Raw genomic sequence first — 23,222 nt, 5'->3', positions numbered from 1 at the left:
CAGAGGTCTGTGGAAAACCCACACTTTTTAAATTTTGAGATTTTCGGAGTTCACTTGCCTTGGCCAATCAGGGTTCAGCTGTACCAGCCAACGAAGGTTCCACTGTATCAACCAATCAGAACTCAGCTGTGTATACCATATACCAATCAGAATTAAGCAAGTTTGAATTTTTCATTTTCATAAATAGACCAGATTGGCAACCTTGGTGGGAACTTTTGCTGGAAAACCTAAACCCTTAATTTTTTTCTCAGGAGCACACCTTTGTTTTACACTGAAGGCTGGATCTCCTGGTTTGCAAACTGTTCACTGGAATAAAGTCTCTTTCCTCAAAATTCCTTTTCGGAATTTTTCAGTTAAAATATTGTATAAGTCAAGGAGGTTAAGTAAGGATGGCAGAGGTGAAGAAATGCCAGGAGAAATTAACTAAACAATAATATTTGTGGGTAGTTACCATACTGCTCTTAGGCTTTGATAAATTAGAAAAAATAAATTAGCATATAAATTATATAATTATTAAGCCAAAATTGATATAATGATCATTGTACCCTATAGAGAATACAGTTGGTCAGTGAATCATTTATACAAACTTATTATACCTGAAACCATGAAGAAAACCTTATTAACTTTAAGAAAGAAATTATCTTTTAGGTCACATTTTCAATACACAATGAAATACCTCTAGAAATTTATAATAAAAGGATAAATCAAATAAAGAAAAGGAAATATTTTAAAAATGTTAAGCACAAAAAAAAAACAAAAAACAGGGTCGAAGAGGAAATAAAAATTCCAACTGCAGATTATTGAGAAAAATCAAGATAGCTACAACACTATTTTTCAAAATTAATCAGATATGCCCAGAACTATACTTAGAAGAATATGTATAGCTTTGGATCTTTCGTTATGAAGTCAAGAATAATTAAAACAGACTAAGCATTTAATTCAAGCAGCCAGGGAAAACAACAAAATAAACCTTAGTAAAACAAGAATAAAATAAAAATAAAAGCAGACGTTAAATGAATTTTTAAAACAGAAAAGGTATATATTTACCCATGAGCTGGTTCTTTGAAAAGACAAGAGGATTTTTAAAAAACTGCTTGTGAGGAAAATTGAGGAAAAGAACATGTAGATATGAATGCAAGCACACGTGAGGAAGATAACACATCACACAATGAGAAAAGAAATCATTATAAAGGGTTATAAAATGATATTATGTACAATCTATGATAATAACAATATACCCAAGAAATGGATACATTTTTAGGAAAATATAAATTACAAGGCCGGGCACGGTGGCTCACACCTGTAATCCTGGCACTTTGGAAGGTCGAAGAGGGTAGATCATTTGAGGTTCAGGAGTTTGAGACAAGCCTGGCCAACATGGTGAAACCCCACCTCTACTAAAAGTGCAAAAATTAGCCAGGCAGTAGTGGCGCACGCCTGTAATCCCAGCTACTCTGGAGGCTGAGGCAGGAGAATAGCTTGAGCCTGGGAGGCAGAGATTGCGGTTAGCCAAGATTGCGCCACTGCACTCCAGTCTGGGTGACAGAGTGAGACCCTGTCTCAAAACAAAACAAACACAAAAAAGTAAAATATCAACTACAAAAACGACTCAAGAAGGGCAAGAAAACCTTACTAGGCCAATAGCCATTGTTATTATAAAAATTTCTCAAAGAATCACACAAAAATGGCACTATACATTGATGGGGTCATGGACAAGTTCTTCAAGGAAAATACAATTCCTGTGTTAAATTTAGTATTGCCAGAAAATTTCCCTAATTATGTTAAAAAGCTAGAGTAATCCTTTATAAAGACCTTTATTAAATCTTTACCACACTTAATAATGACAGCATCCTTCAACAGAAACTTAAAAAGGAATCTGATTTATGAGCAAAGATGCAAAAAATCTAAATAAAGTATAAGCATATAGAGTCCAAGAGTAAATTAAACGAACCATGACTAACTTCAGCAAAGTAGATGAACATAAAATATATTAAAAAATCAACTGTTTCCCAATAGACTAGCTATAAATTTTTTTTATTATACTTTAAGTTCTAGGGTACATGTGCACAATGTGCAGGTTTGTTACATATGTACACATGTGCCATGTTGGTGTGCTGCACCCATTAACTCATCATTTAGCATTAGGTATATCTCCTAATGCTATCCCTCCCCCCTCCCCCTACCCCACAACAGGCCCCAGTGTGTGATGTTCCCCTTCCTGTGTCCAAGTGTTCTCATTGTTCAATTCCACCTAAGAGTGAGAACATGCAGTGTTTGGTTTTTTGTCCCTGCGATAGTTTGCTGAGAACGATGGTTTCCAGCTTCATCCATGTCCCTACAAAGGACATGAACTCATCATTTTTTATGGCTGCATAGTATTCATGGTATATATGTGCCACATTTTCTTAATCCAGTCTATCATTGTTGGACATTTGGGTTGGTTCCAAGTCTTTGCTATTGTGAATAGTGCTGCAATAAGCATACGTGTGCATGTGTCTTTATAGCAGCATGATTTATAGTCCTTTGGGTATATACCCAGTAATGGGACGGCTGGGTCAAATGGTATTTCTAGTTCTAGATCCCTGAGGAATCGCCACACTGACTTCCACAAGGGTTGAACTAGTTTACAGTCCCACCAACAGTGTAAAAGTGTTCCTATTTCTCCACATCCTTTCCAGCACCTGTTGTTTCCTGACTTTTTAATGATTGCCATTCTAACTGGTGTGAGATGGTATCTCATTGTGGTTTTGATTTGCATTTCTCTGATGGCCAGTGATGATGAGCATTTTTTCATGTGTCTTTTGGCTGCATAAATGTCTTCTTTTGAGAAGTGTCTGTTCATATCCTTCGCCCACTTTTTGATGGGGTTGTTTTCTTCTTGTAAATTTGTTTGAGTTATTTGTAGATTCTGGATATTAGCCCTTTGTCAGATGAGTAGATTGCAAAAATTTTCTCCCATTCTCTAGGTTGCCTGTTCACTCTGATGGTAGTTTCTTTTGCTGTGCAGAAGCTCTTTAGTTTAATTAGATCCCATTTGTCAATTTTGACTTTTGTTGCCATTGCTTTTTGTGTTTTAGACATGAAGTCCTTGCCCATGCCTATGTCCTGAATAGTATTGCCTAGGTTTTCTTCTAGAGTTTTTATGGTTTTAGGTCTAATGTTTAAGTCTTTAATCCATCTTGAATTAATTTTTGTATAAGGTGTAAGGAAGGGATCCAGCTTCAGCTTTCTACATATGGCTAGCCAGTTTTCTCAGCACCATTTATTAAATAGGGAATCCTTTCCCCATTGCCTGTTTTTGTCAGGTTTGTCAAAGATCAGATGGTTGTAGATGTGTGGTATTATTTCTGAGGGCTCTGTTCTGTTCCATTGGTCTATATCTCTGTTTTGGTACCAGTATCATGCTGTTTTGGTTACTGTGGCCTTGTAGTATAGTCTGAAGTCAGGTAGCATGATGCCTCCAGCTTTGTTCTTTTGGCTTAGGATTGACTTGGCCATGCGGGCTGTTTTTTGGTTCCATATGAACTTCTTTAAAGTTCATATGGAACCAAAAAAAAAAAAACTAGCAATAAATTTTAAAAGGGAAAAAGGATAACACTCATAACATTTAAAAAATTCTCAATACTCAAGAAAAACATTTTTAAGTTAGTGAGACCAATATGAAGAAAATTTTTTAAAAATTGAAATTGTAAAAGACCTGGGAAGTAAATAGACACAACGTAACTGGCTTAGTAAGTTTGATATTATAAAGTCTGTGAATTTTTCCTGAATTAATCCTAACGGGCTATTTTTGAAAACTCGACAAAATTATTCTACAGCTCACCTGGAAGAATTAATGTGCAAGAACAACCAGGAATATTTTATAAAAGATGAGTAAATAGGCAATAAATGTATTACAAATCCATAATAATATAATAATAAAACAGCATACTACTGATGTTAGAGTAGACAAATAATATATAATAAAAACAGTATACTACTGATGTTAGAGTAAACAAATAGATCAATGGAAGAGAATTGGAAAGACTACAAACTGAAGTATTATGATAAAGGTGTCATTTCAAACCAGTGTATAATGAAAATAAATGGTATTAGAATAACTGGATAATCATTGGAGAAAGTTGTTTAGATTCTGACACCCAATAGATTAAGGATTTAAAAGTAGAAATGAAACTATAAATATTCTAGAAAAAATTTTGTAGAAATATTTATATAATTCTGGACTAATGACTTTCCTAAGCAAGAAACAAATCTTAAAGCTATAAGGGAAAGAACTGATAAACTTGACTACTTAAAATGCCAATGCTTCTGTACAGCTAACTAAAATAACACAATAAAATTTTTCATTTATCAGATGGTAAAAAATATAACTTCTTTTGTTGACAAGATTATGGGAAAATAAGCATTCTCATTCAGTAATGGTAAAAGCATAAATGGTCATGACATTTCAGAAGGATAGCTGTCAACATGTACAAAAATTTTTCATGTGCATGTTTTGATCTAATAATCCTATTCCTAGTCATTTGGTCTGGAGAAACAATAGTAAAATTATAAAAAATGCACATTTATGTATATTCACTACAGGGTTATTTCAAAGAGCAATATTTGAAAATAACCTAAATGTCCATTAATAGCAGGATGGGTATGACAGAAGAGAAATACCATACGCAAACAAAATGGATATAGAAATATGTCAGTTTGACTGGAAAGATGTTTGCAATCATATATAACCATTGTTATATGAAGAAAAAGTCAGAAATAAATATAAGGAAGATATATAATCCTAAATGTGTATGTTCCTAACAACAGAACTTCAAAAAATACAAAGCAAAAAATGACAAAACGTAGAAATAGACAAATCCACAATTATAGTTGAAGACTTCAGTACTCCTCTCTCAGTAACAGAATTATTACACAGAAAATCACCATGGATAATAAAGAAATTAAACCATAAGCAAGAAGAAAGAAAACTATTTTTAAAATAGTTATAAAATTATAAAAATTAGAGCAGATATGAAGAATACTAAAACCAGAAAAATAAAGAAAAATGGATGAAACCAAAATCTGGTTCTTTGGAAAGATGAATAAAATTAATAAACCTCTAGAAAGACTGAAACAAAACAAGAGAAGACACAAATTACCAGTATCAGGAATGAAAGAGGGAACACTATGAAAAACTCTATGCACATAAATTTGACAGCTTAGATGGAAGGGATCAACTCCTTGAAAACCACAAACTACCAAAAGTCACCCAATATGAAATAGATAACTTAAATAACCTTATAACTATTAAAGAAATGATATTCTTCACTGAAAACCTTTTGGGGAAAAACCCTCCAGGTTCCGATGTTTTCACTTGCAAATTCTACCAACATTTAAAGAAGAAATAACATCAATTCTACACATCCCTTCCAGTAAACAGAAGGGTTGGGGATAATTCCCAACTTATTTTACAAGATCACTATTATTCTGATACCAGAACAAAAAACAAACAAACAAAAAACCCAACCAGAACACTACAGACCAACATCCCAACATCCATCATAAACATAGATGTAAAAATCCTCAACAAAATATTAACAAATCAAATCCAGCAATACCTAAAAAGAAAAATATACCAGGACAAAATGGGGTTTATCTCAGGAATATAAAAATAATGTTGCTTCCATTTTTGAAGATCAATTGATTTAACTTACTATATTAGTCTAAAACAACAAAAAAAAAAAATCAACAGACGCAGGAAAAAAGCATTTGACAAAGTTCAACATTTATTCATGATAAAAAATATATTACACAGGATTAAACTAGAAATAGAAAGTAACTTTCTCAACCTGATCAAAGGTGTTTACAAAAATCCTACAGTTAAAATCACACTAATAGTTAAAGTCAATGCTTTCCTCCTAAGGTCAGGAGTAAGGCAATGCTGTCCACTCTTACTGCTTCTATATCAACATCATAATGGAAGTCTCAGGCAGTATAATAAAACATGAAAATGAAATAAAAAGCATGGAGATTAGAAAGGAAGAAATAAAACGGTCCCCATTTGCAGATGATTCAATTATCTATGTAGATAACCCCAAGAAATCTACAAAAAAAGAACTCCTGAGTTTTAGCAAAGTCACAGAATACAAGGCCAACACACAACTATCAACCGTATTTCATACTGGCAATGTAAAAATAGAAAGCTAAATTTAAAAAACATCATTTACAATAGCTTCAAAAGAAGAAAATATTTTTTATAAATCTAACAAAACATGTATAGGATCTATATGATGAGAAAAATAAATCAAAGAAAACTTAAATAAATGGAGAGACATACCATAGGTTGGAAGATTCAACATAGTAGCGCGCCAATTCTATCTGAACTCACCTATAGATGTGTATTGGGGTTCCCTAAGACCACCTCAAGCACAATGATTTCCTAGGATGGCTCACAGGACTTAGCATATAGTCATACTCACGACTATGATTTATTTCAGTGAAAGGATACAAAGCAAAATCAGCAAAGGGATAAGAAGCATGGGGCAAAACCTGGAAAAAGCCACAAGCAAGCTTCCAAGAGTCCTGTCAGTAGTCACTTCAGGATGCACTTAATTCCTCTAGCAATGAGTTGTGACAACACATGGAAAGTGTTGTCTACCAGGGAAGCTTACTATCACTCAGTGCCAAAAATTTTATTGGGAACTGGTCAAGTAAACACTCTGTGCCTAGCATGTTCTGAAGTTCCAGACTCCCAAAAGGAAAGCAGGTGTTCAGCCTAAACCACATTGTTTGCATAAAGAGTTTAAGCACAGTAAGCCACAATTAACATTCGGGGAAGTTTTATATCAGTGTAGGGACTGCTTACCAGCCAAGTTTCCAGATTACCAGCCAAGGGCCAACCTTGCAAACAGACCTTTCTAGGGATAGCAGTATCAGGCCTATTATTTTAACTCTTTTCTGCACAAAATATATCTCAATTCCAATCAAATGCTTAGAAATATTTTTAAGATATAAACTGATTCTAAAATTTATATAGAAAGGCAAAGGAACTAGAATAGCTAAAACAGGTGTTTTTTGCTTTGTTGTTGTTGTTGTTGTTTTGAGATGGAGTCTTGCTCTATCACGCAGGCTGGAATGCAGTGGCATGATCTTGGCTTACTGTAACCTCCGCCTCCTGGGTTCAAGTGATTCTCCTGCCTCAGCCTCCTGAGTAGCTGGGATTACAGGTGCGTGCCAGCATGCCCAGCTAACTTTTGTATTTTTAGTAGAGATGGAGGTTTTACCACGTTGATCAGGCTGGTCTCGAACTCCAGACCTCATGATCCACCCACCTCAGCCTCCCAAAGTGTTGGGATTACAGGCATGAGCCACCATTCCTGGCCAGTTTTTTTTTTTTTTTTTTTTTTTTAAAGAATAGAGTTGAAAATATCACAATACCCAGTTTTAAGACTAACTATAAAACTACAGAAATAAAGACAGTGTCATATTGGTGAAGGAAGAGACACAGAGATAAAGGAAACACAATATTGGTATAGACCCACAAAAACTGTTTTTAGCAAGGTGCAAAAACAATTCCATGAAGAAAGTATAGTTTTTAATTCCCACACGTGGTGTTAGAACAATTAGACACTCATATGCAAAAAAAGAACCTTGACCTAAATCTCACACCTTATACAAAAATTAACTAAAAATGGATTTAATGTAACATGTAAAACCATAAACCTTTTAGATAAAATATAGGAAAGAAGTCAGGCACAGTGCCTCACGCCTGTAATCACGGCACTTTGGGAGGCCGAGGCAGGCGGATCACCTGAGGTCAGGAGTTTGAGACCAGCCTGGCCAACATGGTGAAACTTCATCTCTACTAAAAATACAAAAATTAGCCAGGCAGGGTGGCGGGCACCTGTAATCCCAGTTACTTGGAAGGCTGAGGCAGGAGAATCGCTTGAACCTGGGAAGCGGAGGTTGCAGTAAGCTGAGACCGCACCATTGCACTCCAGCCTGGGCAACAAGAGCAAAACTCCATCTCATAAATAAATACATAAATACATAAATTTAAATACACACACACACACACACACACACACACGAGAGAGAGAGACAGAATATTCCTGACCTAGGTTTAGGCAAAGAGTTCTTAGAAGTAAGTACAATCCATAAAGAAGGCATTGATAAACTGGACTTCATCAAAATTAAAAACTTTTGCTCTGGGAAAGACACTGGTAAGAGAAAGAAAAACTACAGACTGAGAGGATATATTTATAAATCACATATCCAACAAAGGATTTGTATCCAGAATATGTCAAGAACTCTCATAATTTGACACTAAGGAAATGAACTACCCTATTTATAACTGGGCAAAAGACTTGAATAGACATTTCATCAAAGAGGATATATGCATGACAAGTATGGTTGTCAACATTATTAGCCCTTAAGGAAATAAAAATTAAAACTGTCAGGAGATTCCTCTATACACCTATTAGATGGTTAAAATAAAGTACTAACAAAACCAAGTGCTGGCAAGAATGCACAGCAACCAGAACTCTCATGCATTGGAGGTGAGAATGCAAGATGTACAGCCACTTTGTGGCAATCTCTAATTAAGTTAAACATACACTTACCGTATGTCCTGATGATCCCACTGCTATGTGCTGACATTAGAAATTAAAACACATCTTCACATAAAAACCTGTACATTAATGTACAGTTCTTTTCACAGTCATCAAAAACTGGAAACAAACTAAATACCCTTCCACAGGAGAATGGATAAACTGTGATATATTCGAACCATAGAATACCACTCAGCAATAAAAAGAATGAACTAATGATATCTGCAACAACTTGAATAAATCTTAAAGGCATCATACTGAACAAAAGAAGCCAGTCTCATAAGGTTACATATAACACAAACATTTATACAATATTCTTGAAAAGGCAAAGATAGAGAATAGATTAGTGGTTTCCAGAAGTTAGGGGTGGGAGGTGGGTGTGACTCTAAATGGATAATATAAGGAAGTTTTTATGGCATGGTCAAACTGTTCTATTTCCTAATCGTAGTGGCGGTTACACAAATCAATACATATGCTAAAAATTCACAGAACTGTCACACTCTTCAGTATTAATCCCAGAGAAATAAAAACTATATTCACAAAAAAGCTGCATGCAAATATTCATAGTAATTTTATCCTTAATAGCCAAAAACTAGTAACAATCCAAATGTCCTTCAATAGGTGAATGGTTAAACACACCGTATGTATTAGTCCATTTTCATACATCTATGAAGAAATACCTGAGACTGGGTAATTTATAAAGAAAAGAGGTTTAATGGACTCACAGCTCCACATGGCTGTGGAGGCCTCACAATCATGGAAAAAGGTGAAGGAGGAGCAAAGGCACATCTTACATGGAGGCAGGCAAGAGAGTGTGTGCAGGAGAACTGCCTTTTATAAAACCATCTGATCTCGTGAGACATATCCACTATCACAAGAACAATACGGGAAAAACCTGCCCCCATGATGCACTTACGTCCCACTGCGTCCCTCCCACAACATGTGGGGATTATGGGAGCTATAATTCAAGATAAGATTTGGGTGTGGACACAGCCAAACCATATTACCGTGGTACATCTGTACCATGGAATACTACTTAGCAACAAAAAGGAATGAACTATTCATACACACAACTTGGATGGATCTCAAGGGAACTATGGTGAGTAGTAAACATCAAGCTCAAAAGGCTATACACTGTATGATTCCATTTATATAACATTCATGAAATGACAAAATTATAGAGATGGAAAACAATTTGTCAGGGACAGGAAGGAGAGGGGAGGGAGATGGTTGTGGCTAACAAAAAGTGGCATGAGGGATCCTTGTGGCGATGGAACAGTTCTGTACCTTAACTGTGGTAGTGATTACAAAATTTACACGTGAACAAATAGACTAAATATTTATTTACACATGTGATCAAATAGACTATACACACCCCCAAATGAGTGCATGTAAAACTGCTGAAATCTAAACAAGGTCTGTGGATTATAACAAAGTCCATTTCCTGACCATGACACTATACCATAGTTATGCCAGATGTCATCTTTGGGATAAACTAGGGTGAAGGGTATACAGGCTCTCTTTGTCCTTTTTTTTTTTTCAATTTCTTATGAATCAATTATTTCAAAACAAATGCTAAAATTTCATGGAACTTTATATCCAAAAAGTCATTATTGTTATTTGGTTATTTTAAAATAAAAAACCAAAGAGTTATAAAAGCACTACATATAACTACAGTTATAAAAACAATATGGTATTTTCTAGAACTGAGATTCTCTTTCAAGGGGTATACATTAATATAACTTGTGGAGCTTTATAAAAATATGTGTGCCTGGGCCACATCCCCACAATTCTGATTGGATAAGTCTGGGATAGGACCTGGGCATCTGATTCTGAGGTGCACCCCTAATGGATAACCACTGCTTAAGATGGGGGGATAATATATGCAAACAAATGAGAACAGCAGTTTGGGGTTGTGGGATCACAGGTAATTATAATTTCTTACTTTGCTATAATGTACATTTTTATGCAATAACAAAAACTTTAAATAAAAAATATTTAGTTCCTCATTCCAGCTGGCAGAGATATTTTTGCTCTGTAAGCCATTTATTTCCTATCCCTACTCCTAGTTTCATGCCATCCAGGAATTTAATGAATACATCTTCTCTATTCTCATTTACATTACTAATGAGAATGTTAAGCAGAACAAAGTCCGATGGCAGTCACTAGAAATTTCTTTCCAGCTGGACAATGATAAGCAATCTTTGGGTTCTGTTTCATTTATTTAAGATCTACCCAAATTTTACTCTTACCTGATTTACTGTTCTCTACCATTTTCATAAGATGAGAGACATTTTCATGCTTTGCTGATGTTCAGATATACTGTGTCTACCACAATTCCTTGGTCTGTCACTCCAAAATGAGTCTGAACCACTCCTCTGATACTTAACAAAGGATATAAAACTATATTGTCTTTTCTTCCTAATTACATACTAAGACTGCTGGGCGTAGACTGACCATGCTGTATGTTTCCTTGCAAACTCCATAGCAATTCTTTCAATTCCATTCATTTGACAAATGCTTACTGACCCCCTACTATATGCTATGTACTACTCTGGGCTCTCCTATCTTAGTATAAAATAATAATTAAGTATTCATAGCAGTATTCCCTCAATATCTAACCTTTGACAAACAGCTACCTGCCATGTCCTGTGCCACACTGTCCTTCCTATTATCCATTCCACCCAAAGCTTGAAAGACTTTGTCATCGACCCCAATCCAAATCACTAGATATACTTTTACAAGACTTTAAGAATGATAAAATGACCATACCGTCACTGCCTTTTCTAGAAAGAGTCTCTCCTTCCTATTAGTTCTCACAGTATTTTATTTGAAACATTCTTAGAGCACTTAGTATATTCTACTTTGTATTGCACTTATTTGTCTGCATATCTTATCTTGCCTCCTAAATCATGAGCTCCTTGAGGGCAGGAACCACAGCTTATTCAACTCTATAGACCCAGTACCTTTTTACCATGTTTTTGGCCTGGCAGCCCTGAATGAGAAAGAGAACAGCAGCTCCTTAAGGCAGGAGTTGTCAGGCTTACCTGCACCTCCACCAACCAGTCCACAAGAATGGCCCTCATGTCACTGGTGATTTCAATCTGCCTGTTCATGTAATCTGTAAGTATAAACTGTTCCTGGCATTGATGAGAAGGAAATGTTAATAAATAAACTCTTCTTATAGTTCAAAATTGTAACTTAACAATTAACTTCTCCCTCATAGTTCTAATTCCTTATTTTCAACTGGTATTAGAGAGGGGCAGATCAAAGTATCCTTTTCCAGGCAAGTTGCAGTTGCTTTGGGAAATAGACACATGTGATATTCAAGTGTCAGAGTGGATATTGAAGAATCCAGGGGGAAATAAGGGCAGAAACACCTATAGCTGTAGATAAATGCCAAAAAGGTTCTGCCCTTTCTTTGCAATTCAATCTAAAGCACAATACCATGATATGTAGAGCAGTGCTTCTGAAACTTTAACATACATATGCACTACTTGGGGATCATGTAAAACTTCAGATTCTGATTTAGAAGGTCTGGGATGGGGCTAGGTTTCTGCATTTCTAACAAAATCTCAAGTGAAACTGATGAACCAAGGCTCACACTTTTATTATAACAAAGATGTCCCTTACTTAGGTATGCCAGAAAAAGTGTGGGCTTTGGAGTCAGTTAATCAATTGCACTCTCTCTATAAAGAAGATAGGTGGATCTGTAGGTAGGTTTCCATCCTCCCACCCTCCTATACATGACCTGCTAAAAATTCTACTTGGTAGATAATCTTGGTCCCATCTGTTCTGTTGACAGAGTTAGAAGAAACTTTGGAATTGATGAATATTAGTGGTAAAGGAGACTGGCAGATTTCAAAGGAGAAAGAAAACTTCACCAGGTTGGAGAGATGAAACAAAGAATACGATTTTGCACACAATGCCAGAAACATGCATAGGGAAGGAAAAAGATCTCTAAGAACAGCCACTCAGAGACTACTTGACCATTTTTGTGTCTAAGACTGTCTTCTTAGCAATTAGATGTACAGGATTATGGTCTTCAAGGTAATCAGACTTTAGCTCATATCTCAGCTCTACCATGTACCACTTACATGACTCTGGGCAGTTTCCTCTATCTGTAAGAGGGAGATAATAATACCTACCATCATGAAGTTACTGAGAGAATTAAGATAATGTCTACAAATCTGTTAGTACAATGTCCAACTCACAGTAAGCTACCAATATGTTAGTTGTTGCTATTATTATTTTTATCATCATTATTACCACCTCTTTCAACTTGCATACTGAAGGATGGAATGATGAGGAAATGAAAACTAGAAATCATTGCCCAACCCAAGCAACCTAAATACCTCTCTCTCTTTCATGTAACTGAAGATTTCCTCAGCATACATTGGGTTGAAACTTGGATCACTGCCGTGCTCGTCAATATCTTCCCGTGCGGTTATCTGCTTAGAAATCGCCAAAAAGATATATTATGAGAATTATTCCAAGGAAGACTTAGCACATACATATCAATGATTACTCCTTTCTCCCCACTGTCTTCTTCTGCTAAGGTGTCTCAAGCCTTGTATATGTTGGGCCACAACACAGTACTCCAAGGCTGTGCAATCCTCATATGGTCCAGTGATCAAGAAATGCCTAGTCTTCATTGTATATACCTTTGCTGCCCTAGGAACAAGGGACCCTTTTTATAGGTAAGCTGAAGATTCTCCAAGATGGACATTCTTATTTTATTATATCAGCTTTGTTGCCTGTCTTCTTAGGTCCCTAATTATGTCAATGCTTTGATCTGGCCCAATTCATCCTGGTAGCCTTTTCCTCCCTTCTATACCTTTACCCAGGATGTTTTGCTACAAAAAGGACATTTCTCCTCCTGCTTGCTAAATTATCATCCCTTCATTATTCAAATTTACAATGTAAAGACCACCTTCCTTGGGAGATGCTATGAACTTTGCCCATTTTTGACCAAAGCCCACTGTGATGCAAATTACAATTACTAAGAAAGGCAATTTCCTAAATGAAATTACCTGGCCACTATTGCAAAGCCCAAGTATATAGCACAGTAGTCTAGACCCTCATGGGTATTACTGGAATAAATACTTTCTGATTGCTTAGATCTATCACTGTGCCAATCAGGAAGTCAAGAGATTGTACAAGGCCAACTTAAGAGAAAAATGCCAAAGAACCTGGGAAATGTATCCCAAATCATGGGTAACGTCAGGCTATAAAAGGTGAGAAGAGATGATTCTGCATCACCTATCATTAAATAAAACCAGAAGTAAACCTAAGAAATGTCACCCTCTCACTAGGTAGAGGGATACTCTCAATAACTTACTATATATGGCTTAACTGCTTAGGAAGGCAAAAAAACAAACAAACAAACAAAAAAACAACAACAACAATAAAAAAACAACTTTGCTAGCAGCCACCTCCAGGATATCAAAGAACACTTTATCTAACTTAAGAAGAAAGAAAGATGAATACCTCCTTTGGTGTTCCCTTGGCCTGTGGTGAGAAAGGTTTATCAGAAGCAGATTCACATGCACTGGACTCGGTGGTGGTACTGGACTTGCCCACGCTGGTCATGGTAGCAATGCTGGACTTGTCTGTTATGGATTCAGCGGTGGTGCTAAACACATATGGGCTGGTTCCAATTTGGGGGATCAAGAATGTTTCCAGAAAGGTGTCTTCCTTGCAGGTGGGACTCTCTTGTAAGGCCAATGGCTCCTTGAAGGACAACTCCTTCCCAGTGGTGGGTTTCTCATTCAGAGTTATCATATCTTTGAAGAGGAATGCCTCATTGATAGTACCAGATTTGCCCACACTGGTCATGGTAGCAATGCTGGACTTGCCTGTTATGGATTCAGGGGCAGTGCTAGACACATTTGGGCTGGTTCCAACTTGGGGGACCAAGAATGTTTTGAGAAAGGTGTCTTCCTTGTAGGTGGGACTCTCTTGTAAGGCTAATGACTCCTTGAAGGACAACTCCTTCCCAGTGGTGGGTTTCTCATTCAGAGCTATCATATCTTCGAAGAGGAATGCCTCATTGATGGTAGACATCTTCAAGGCTAATGTCTTTTTGAGGAGGGTCTCTTTCTTAATGCTGGGCTTCTCTTGCAAGTCCAAATACTCCTTGAAGATGGTCTCCTTCTCAGTGATGGGCTTCTCCCACAAAGCCGAGTGTTGCTTAAAGAGGGCCTCCTGCTCAATGCTGGGCTTCTCCCGCAAGGCCAAAGTTTCCTTAAAGTGAGCTTCTGTGTCAACAGTGGGCTCCTTGAGGACAGCCTCCTTCTCAGTGCTGGGCTTCTCGTGCAAGGCCAAAGGTTCCTTAAAGTGAGCTTCTGTGTCAATAGTGGGCTCCTTGAGGACAGCTTCCTTCTCAATGCTGGGCTCCTCCTGCATGGCCAAAAGCTTCTTGAAGAGGGTCTCCCCCTCCTCAATGCTGGGATACCCCTCCAAGGCCAGTGGCTGTTTATTAAGGAACTCCTCTTCATTGATGGTCTCATTCAAAGCCAACTGCTTCTTCAGGAGGAACACTATTCTCTGAGCAGTGGACTGCTCCTTTAAAGATAATTGTTTCTGTATGTTTGTGGCTGCCTCAGAAAGCTCCTTCTTCAGAGCCAATAGCTTATTGATAAGGGACTCTTCTTCCATGATGCTTTTCTCCTGCAAGGCCAACAACTTCTTCAAGGAATCCTCTTCAGCATCAGTCTTCTCTTGCAAGACCAAAGCCTCCTGGAAGAGGGACCCACTTTTATTGGTATGCTTAACATGCAATGAAAATAGTTCCTGAGAGAATTCCTCCTCAGTGGTAGCCTTCTCCTGGATGGCCAATGACTCTTTTGAGAGGGACACTTCCTGCAAGGTGGCATGCTTCTCTTTCAATGCAGATGGTTCCTGGGAGAGGAACTTTTCTTCAGTTGTAGATTTCATCTTAAAGGGCAACAGCTTCTTATAGAATGACTCCTCCTTGGAAGTGATCTTCTGCAAGACCCGTGGCTTCTTTAAGTGGGACATCTTCCCCTGAGTAATTTTCTTTTTCTGTAAAGACAATGATGTCTTGGTAAGTACTGTCTCCTCAGTTGTAGGGTTCTTCCTAAATGACATTGGCTCCATAAAGAAAGAATTCTTATCTTCACCAATCATATCCTGAAAGTCCAACAGTTCTGGACAGATGGACATCATCTCTTGTGTGGTACATTTTTTCTTTAAAGACACTTTTTCTTCTTTAAAGGGCAGTGGCTTCTTAATAAGTGACTTTTCTCCAGAGGTGGTCTGTAATACTAGTGGTTTCTTCAAGTGGGACATTGTCCCCTGAGTGGTGTGTTTCCTCTTTAAAATTAAAGGCTTCTTGGTGGGGGGTGCCTCCTCAATGGTACACTTCTTTGTAAAAGCCAAAGCCTCACCAAAAAGTGACTCCTCAGTTGGAGACTTTAGCAAGGACGAGGGCTCCTTTAAGATGGAAACCTCCTCCTGAGTGGTGTGCTTCTTTTGCAATGCAGATGGTTCCTGGGAAAAGGACTCCTTCTCAGTAGATGGCTTTTCTTTAATGGACAATGGCTTCATAATGAGCGAGTTCTCTCCAGAGGTGATCTCCTGCAATACTAATGGCTTCAGACGGGACCTCTTCCCCTCAGTCATGCACTGCTCCTTCAATATTAGTGGCATCATGATTGCCTCCTCAGTGCTAGGCTTCTTCTTAAAGGCTAACGACTCCTTAACAAGGGAATCCTCTTTAAAGTTGGTCTTCTGCAAGGCCAATGATTTCTTCAAGACGGACATCTCACGCTCAGTGGTGTGCTTCTCTTGCAATACAGATAGCTCTTGGAAAAGGGTCTCCTTCTCAGTGGTAGGCTTCTTCTTAAAGGACAATGGCTTCTTAATGGAGGACATTGCTCCAGAGATGGTTGTCTGCAATACTGGTGGCTTCTTAAAGTGGCATATCTTCCCATAAATGGTACATTTCTTCTTTAAAGATGATAGCTTATGGGTGGGGATTGACTCCTCAGTTTTAGGCTTCTTCTTAAAACTCATTGACTCCATAAAGAAGGAATCCTCTTCAATATTCACATCCTGCACAGCCAACGACTCTTCCTGGCAGGACTGCTTCCCGTGACTTGCACACATCTTCTTCTTTAAGGATAATGTCTTCTTGGTGATGGCTGCCTCCTCAGTTTTATGTGTCTTCTTAAAAGTCATTGGCTCTATAACAAACGCATCATCACTGTCACTCTCCTCCTGCAGGGGCTGTAGCTTTTCCAGTAAGGACACCTCCCCATGATTTGAGCACTTTTTTAAAGATAATGACTTATTGATAAGGGTTTTGTCCTCAATAGTGGGTTCCTCCTTTAAAACTAATGGCTTTCTGAAGAGAGATGCCTCCTCAGTGTTGGGTGTTTTGGAGGTGGTGGATATGTCTAGAATGAGTGGTTTCTCCATAATGTTTGGTACCACGGTAGTAGAGGCTACTACTGGTGTGACTTCCAGCTTATGCCTGTGAAGGAAACAATGTCTGGGTAAGAAAAATGTAGTTCCTAGAATCCTCACCTACCATTTCCTTTTGTTGCTATATTTAGTAAAGGTATGAAAGGGGAAGGGGCTTCAACCCCATAAGACAGATTAGAGGGACAAAATCAATAGGTACCATGGTGAATCAACTTAAGTAGTACACTGTATAGTTTCTATGGCCTAGATACCTACACTTTTCTATAATTTTTCCATTGAAATTCATGTTATGCTTTCTTATATATGCTTCATTACCTTATATACAAAGGCTTTTATAATACTTATCACATTGTATGAGTTATCTGTTCATACATCAGTCTCCTTCACTAGCTGCATTTGTCTTTGTCTATCAACCCAAGGCAGCTGGTAAACTTCAGGTTGAAATTAACATTGTTTGAAGGCTAATGAGAGAGGTGGGCTGGTAATTAACATTGGTAGAATCTAACTACATTCCCCTCACCCTGGACTATTAAGGAGATGCTTTCCCAATGGAGGTAATAAAAAGCTCAAAATAGAAACTTGTCACATGTGTCAGATGCAAAGCTTTGTTTTGAATAGGATTGTATATTCAATTAGAGTGATGAATCTAGTGAGACCAAATCACAGAAAGACTAAAGTTCAGAATAAGAAGAGAGAGAATTTCAGGCAGATATAATCACCAATCTGAGCAGGAGTAAATACCTTCGAAAGACCAGATATCATATGATTTAGTTCAATATGAAATATGCAGAATGGACATATCCATAGATGTATATCCACAGCAGAAAGTAGACTAGTGGTTTCCTGAGGCTGGGACAGGGGTAGGAGTAGAAAGGGGGATTAGGAAGGGAAAGGAACTCCTAATAGGCACGGATTTAGTGGACGGGGGGTATTGAAAAACTTCTAAAATTAGATAGTGGTGATAGCTGTACAAATCTAGGAATAGAATGAAAAACCACTGATTTGTTAAGAAAAAAAAAGTGCTTCAAAAGGTTCTGCTTGACCAGTTAGATTCCAGGCCCCTCCTGATAACTTTTAGAGAAGATCTTTAGATAGTCTAGTTATGGTAAGAACATGCATTCTGGAGCTAGACTGCCTGGATTCAAATCCTGGCTCCTCCAACTTACTGACTGGGTGACCTTGGGCAAGTTAACTCTCTGTGCTTCAGTTTTTTTCACCTATAAAATGAGGATCATACTATCTCCTTCATAGGCTTAATATGAAGATTCAACAAATTAATATGCTCAAAAACACTTAAAGGAACGTTATGTACAATTGAATGTCAATAAATTAGATAATTGAGATGAAATGGACAAATTCCTAGGAAGACACAAACTACCAAAACTGACTCAAGAAGAAAACAGAAAATCTGAAGAGACCTATAACAAGATATCAAATCAATAATCAAAAACTACTCACAAAGTAAAGTCCAGGCCCAAATGGCTTCAATTCCATCCAAACATTTAAACAATAATTAATATCAGTTCTTCATTAACCCTTCAAAGAAACACAAAAAGTGCGAAGTTTCTAACTCATTATATGAGGTCAGTATTACTCTGATACCGAAAACAGACAGACACCACTAGAAAACTACAGACCAATACCTTTTATGAATATAGATGCAAAAATCCTCAGCCAAATACTGCAAACCAAATCCAGCAACATATAAAAGGATTATACACCATAAACAAGTGGAATTTATCCCAGGAATGCAAAATTAATTTAACACTCAAAATTCAATTTGCATACTACATCATATTAATAGAATAGAAAACAAAAACGACATGATCATCTCAAAAGATCCAGGAAAATCATTTGACTAAATCTAACCCTCTTTCATGATAAAAAGCACTTAACAAACAAGGAATAGAAAGGAGGTTCCTCAACCTGATAAAGGGCATCTACAAAAAACCCAAAGCTAACATCGTACTTGATGGTGAAAGACAGATACTTTCCCCCTAAGATCAGGGAGAAAACAAGAATGTCCAACTCTTGATACTTCTATTCAACATTGTACTAGAGGCTGTAGCCAGGGCAAGTAGGCAAGAAAACTAAATAAAAGTCATCCAGTTTGGAAAAGTAAAAATATCCGTATTCACAGATGACATGATCTTATATAGAGAAAATCCTAAGGAATACACACGGAAACTATTAGAACGAACAACTTCAGCAAGATTCCAGGACACAAAATCAATATACAAAAATCAAATGTGTTTCTGTATACTTGCAATGAATAATCTGAAAATGAAATTAAGTAAACAATTCCATTTACAATAGTATCAAGAAGAAGAAAATGCTTAGAAATAAATTTAACAAACAAACATAAAACTTATACTCTGGAAACCGTAAAAACCATTGAAAAAACTAAATATCTAAATAGATAGACATCCATATTCATGAATTAGAAAACTTAACATTGTTAAGATGTCAGACTGGGCACAGTAGCTCACGCCTGTAATCCCAGCACTTTGGGAAGTCGAGGCGGGCAGATCACTTCAGGTCAGGAGTTCGAGACCAGCCTGCCCAACATAGTGAAACCATGTCTCTACAAAAATACGAAAAAAAAAAAATTAAGCTGGTGTGGTGGCCACACACCTGTAATCCCAGCTACTCGGGGAGGCTGAGGCATGAGAATCGCTTGAACCTGGGAGGTGGAGGTTACAGTGAGCCAAGATTGCACCACCACACTCCAGCCTGGGTGGCAGAGCAAGACTCCGTCAAAAAAAAAAAGAAGAAGAAAGAAAAGAAAGAAAAAAAAAACCATATTAATACTTCCCAAGTTGATCCACAGATCCAAGGCAATTTGTATAAGAATCCCAGCTAGCTTGTTTGTAGAAATTTACAAGCTGATTCTTTTTTTTTTTTTTTTTTACTTTAAGTTTTAGGGTACATGTGCACAACGTGCAGGTTAGTTACGTATGTATACATATGCCATGTTGGTGTGCTGTACCCATTAACTCATCATTTAACATTAGCTATATCTCCTAATGCTATCCCTCCCCCCTCCCCCAACCCCACAACAGTCCCTGGTGTGTGATGTTCCCCTTCCTGTGTCCATGTGTTCTCATTGTTCAGTTCCCACCTATGAGTGAGAACATGTGGTGTTTGGTTTTTTGTCCTTGAGATAGTTTGCTGAGAACGATGGTTTCCAGCTTCATCCATGTCCCTATAAAGGACATGAACTCATCATTTTTTATGGCTGCATAGTATATGTGTATATGTGCCATGGTGTACATGTGCCATGGTGTATATGTGCCACATTTTCTTAATACAGTCTATCATTGTTGGACATTTGGCTTGGTTCCAAGTCTTTGCTATTGTGAATAGTGCTGCAATAAACATACATGTGCATGTGTCTTTATAGCAGCATGATTTATAATCCTTTGGGTATATACCCAGTAATGGGATGGCTGGGTCAAATGGTATTTCTAGTTCTAGATCCCTGAGGAATCGCCACACTGACTTCCACAATGGTTGAACTAGTTTACAGTCCCACCAACAGTGTAAAAGTGTTCCCATTTCTCCACATCCTCTCCAGCACCTGTTGTTTCCTGACTTTTTAATGATCGCCATTCTAAGTGGCGTGAGATGGTATCTCATTGTGGTTTTGATTTGCATTTCTCTGATGGCCAGTGATGATGAGCATTTTTTCATGTGTCTTTTGGCTGCATAAACGTCTTCTTTTGAGAAGCGTCTGTTCATATCCTTCGCCGACTTGTTGATGGGGTTGTTTGTTTTTTTCTTGTAGATTTGTTTGAGTTCATTGTAGATTCTGGATATTAGCCCTTTGTCAGATGAGTAGAATGCAAAAATTTTCTCCCATTCTGTAGGTTGCCTTTTCACTCTGATGGTAGTTTCTTTTGCTGTGCAGAAGCTCTTTTAGTTTAATTAGATCCTATTTGTCAATTTTGGCTTTTGTTGCCATTGCTTTTGGTGTTTTAGACATGAAGTCCCTGCCCATGCCTATGTCCTGAATGGTATTGCCTAGGTTTTCTTCTAGGATTTTTATGGTTTCAGGTCTAACATGTAAGTCTTTAATTCATCTTGAATTAATTTTTGTATAAGGTGTAAGGAAGGGATCCAGTTTCAGCTTTCTCCATATGGCTAGCCAGTTTTCCCAGCACCATTTATTAAATAGGGAATCGTTTCCCCATTTCTTGTTTTTGTTAGATTTGTCAAAAATCAGATGGTTGTGACAAGCTGATTCTAAAATTTATACAGAACTGCAAGGAAACCAAAATAATCAAAACAATCTTGAAAAAGAAGAACAAAATTTGGAGGAGTCACACTTCCCAATTTCAAAACACAACATGAAGCTGCAATAATCAAGACAATATGGTACTGGCATAATGATAGTTAATGAGAGACATACAGATAAATGGAATAAAATTGAGAGTCCATATATAAACACATTTATGGTCAACTGATTTCCAAGAAGGGTGCCAAGACAATTAAGAAAGGTTAGTTTTCTCAACAAATAGTGCTGGAAAAACTGGATATCCGCACTCAAAACAATGAAGTTAAGGCTCCTAATACACATCGCCAATAAAAATTAACTGAAAATAGATCAAAACCCTAAGTTAAGAGCTAAAACTTTAAAATTCTTAGAAGAAAACAGGTGTAAATTTTCTTAACCTGGGATTTGGCAGTGGTTTCTTAGGCATGACATCAAAATCATAAACAAAAGAAAAAATAAATTAGACTTCTTCAGAATTAAAAATTTCTGTACTTCAAAGGACATCATCAACAAAGTGAAAAGATAATCCAAAAAATGGATGAAACTATTTGCAACTCATATCTGATCAGGGACTTGTATCTAAAATATATAAAGAACTCTTACAACTCAACAATACAAAGACCAACAACTATTTACAATTATTATATGTCAATTAAAAATAAAATTAAAAAATTAAGAAATAAAAGCATAAAAAATGGGCAAAAGATCCGAACAGACATTCCTCCAAAGAAGTATCAAATAGCCAATAAGCACATAAATGATGCTCAACATCATTAGTCAGAGAAATACAAACCTAAAAACCATAATGAGATACCACTTCACACCCACCATGATGGGTGTTTAAAAAAGAAAAACACTGCCAGCTGGGCATGGTGGCTCACTCCTGTAATCCCAGCACTTTGGGAGGCCGAGGCAGGCCGATCACCTGAGGTCAGGAGTTTGAGACCAGCCTGGCCAACATGGCAAAACCCCATCTCTACTAAAAATATAAAAATTAGCTGGGTGTGGTTGTGGGCACCTGTAATCCCAGCTACTCGGGAGGCTGAGGCACGAGAATCACTGGAACCCAGGAGGCAGAGTTTGCAGCGAGCCAAGATCGTGCCATTTCACTCTAGCCTGGGTGACAGAGTGAGACTCTGTCTCGAGGAAAAACAAAAAAAAAAACAAAAGACTGCCACCATTCCACAGTGGCTATACCATTTTACATTTCCTCCAGTAAATACACTGCTGGAGGAAATGCAAAATGGTGTAGCCACTATGGAATACAGCTTGGCAGTTCCTCAATACATGGAGCACAGAATTACCATATGACCCAGCAACCACACTCCTAAGTATATACACAAAAGAACTGAAAACAAGTGTTCAAACAAAAAGGTATACACAAATATTCATAGCAGCACTATTCACAATAACCAAAAGGTAGAAACAATGCAAATATCTATCAACTGATGGATGGGTAAACCAAATGTGTTGTATATATGCAATGAAATATTACTTGGCAACAAAAAGAAATGAAGTACTGATAACCTACTATGACATGGATAACCTCAAAAACATGCTAAGTGAGAGAAGCTAGACACAAAAGACCACATATTGTCTAATTCCATTTGTATGAAACATCCAGAATAGGGAAATCTATATAGAGACAGAAAGTAGATTAGTGGTTGCCCAAAGCCTGGCAGGTTGGGGGTATTGAGAGGTGATAACCAAAGGTACAGGGTTTCTTTGGAGTTAATGAAAATGTCCTAAAATTGATTGTCATGGCTATGTAATTGTGAATATACTAAATACCATTGAATTATATACTTTAAATGGGTGAACTGTTTGGTATGCAAATTATATCTCAATAAAGCTGTTACCAAAAAAAAAAGACTTAATGATTATACTTCTGTGATTACAGTGAG

The 23,222-nt window shown here is 37.2% G+C and overlaps 1 protein-coding gene across 1 annotated transcript in view; it reads right to left on the bottom strand.

Moving 5' to 3' along the window:
• The window catches only part of CCNB3 (cyclin B3), a 96,297-nt gene that overhangs the window by 26,893 nt on the left and 46,182 nt on the right, over positions 1-23,222 (bottom strand). Inside the window, exons 5-7 of the mRNA XM_054544556.1 lie at positions 14,082-17,091; positions 12,947-13,042; positions 11,639-11,731 (exon numbers count right to left, since the gene is read on the bottom strand). Of these exons, the coding sequence (XP_054400531.1) occupies positions 11,639-11,731; positions 12,947-13,042; positions 14,082-17,091 (3,199 nt within the window). The remainder of the gene's footprint in view (positions 1-11,638; positions 11,732-12,946; positions 13,043-14,081; positions 17,092-23,222) is intronic.

The sequence above is a fragment of the Pongo abelii genome, chromosome X (assembly GCF_028885655.2).
Source record: "Pongo abelii isolate AG06213 chromosome X, NHGRI_mPonAbe1-v2.0_pri, whole genome shotgun sequence".
Lineage (NCBI taxonomy): Eukaryota > Metazoa > Chordata > Mammalia > Primates > Hominidae > Pongo > Pongo abelii.
This window is presented reverse-complemented; position numbering and strand designations above follow the sequence as displayed.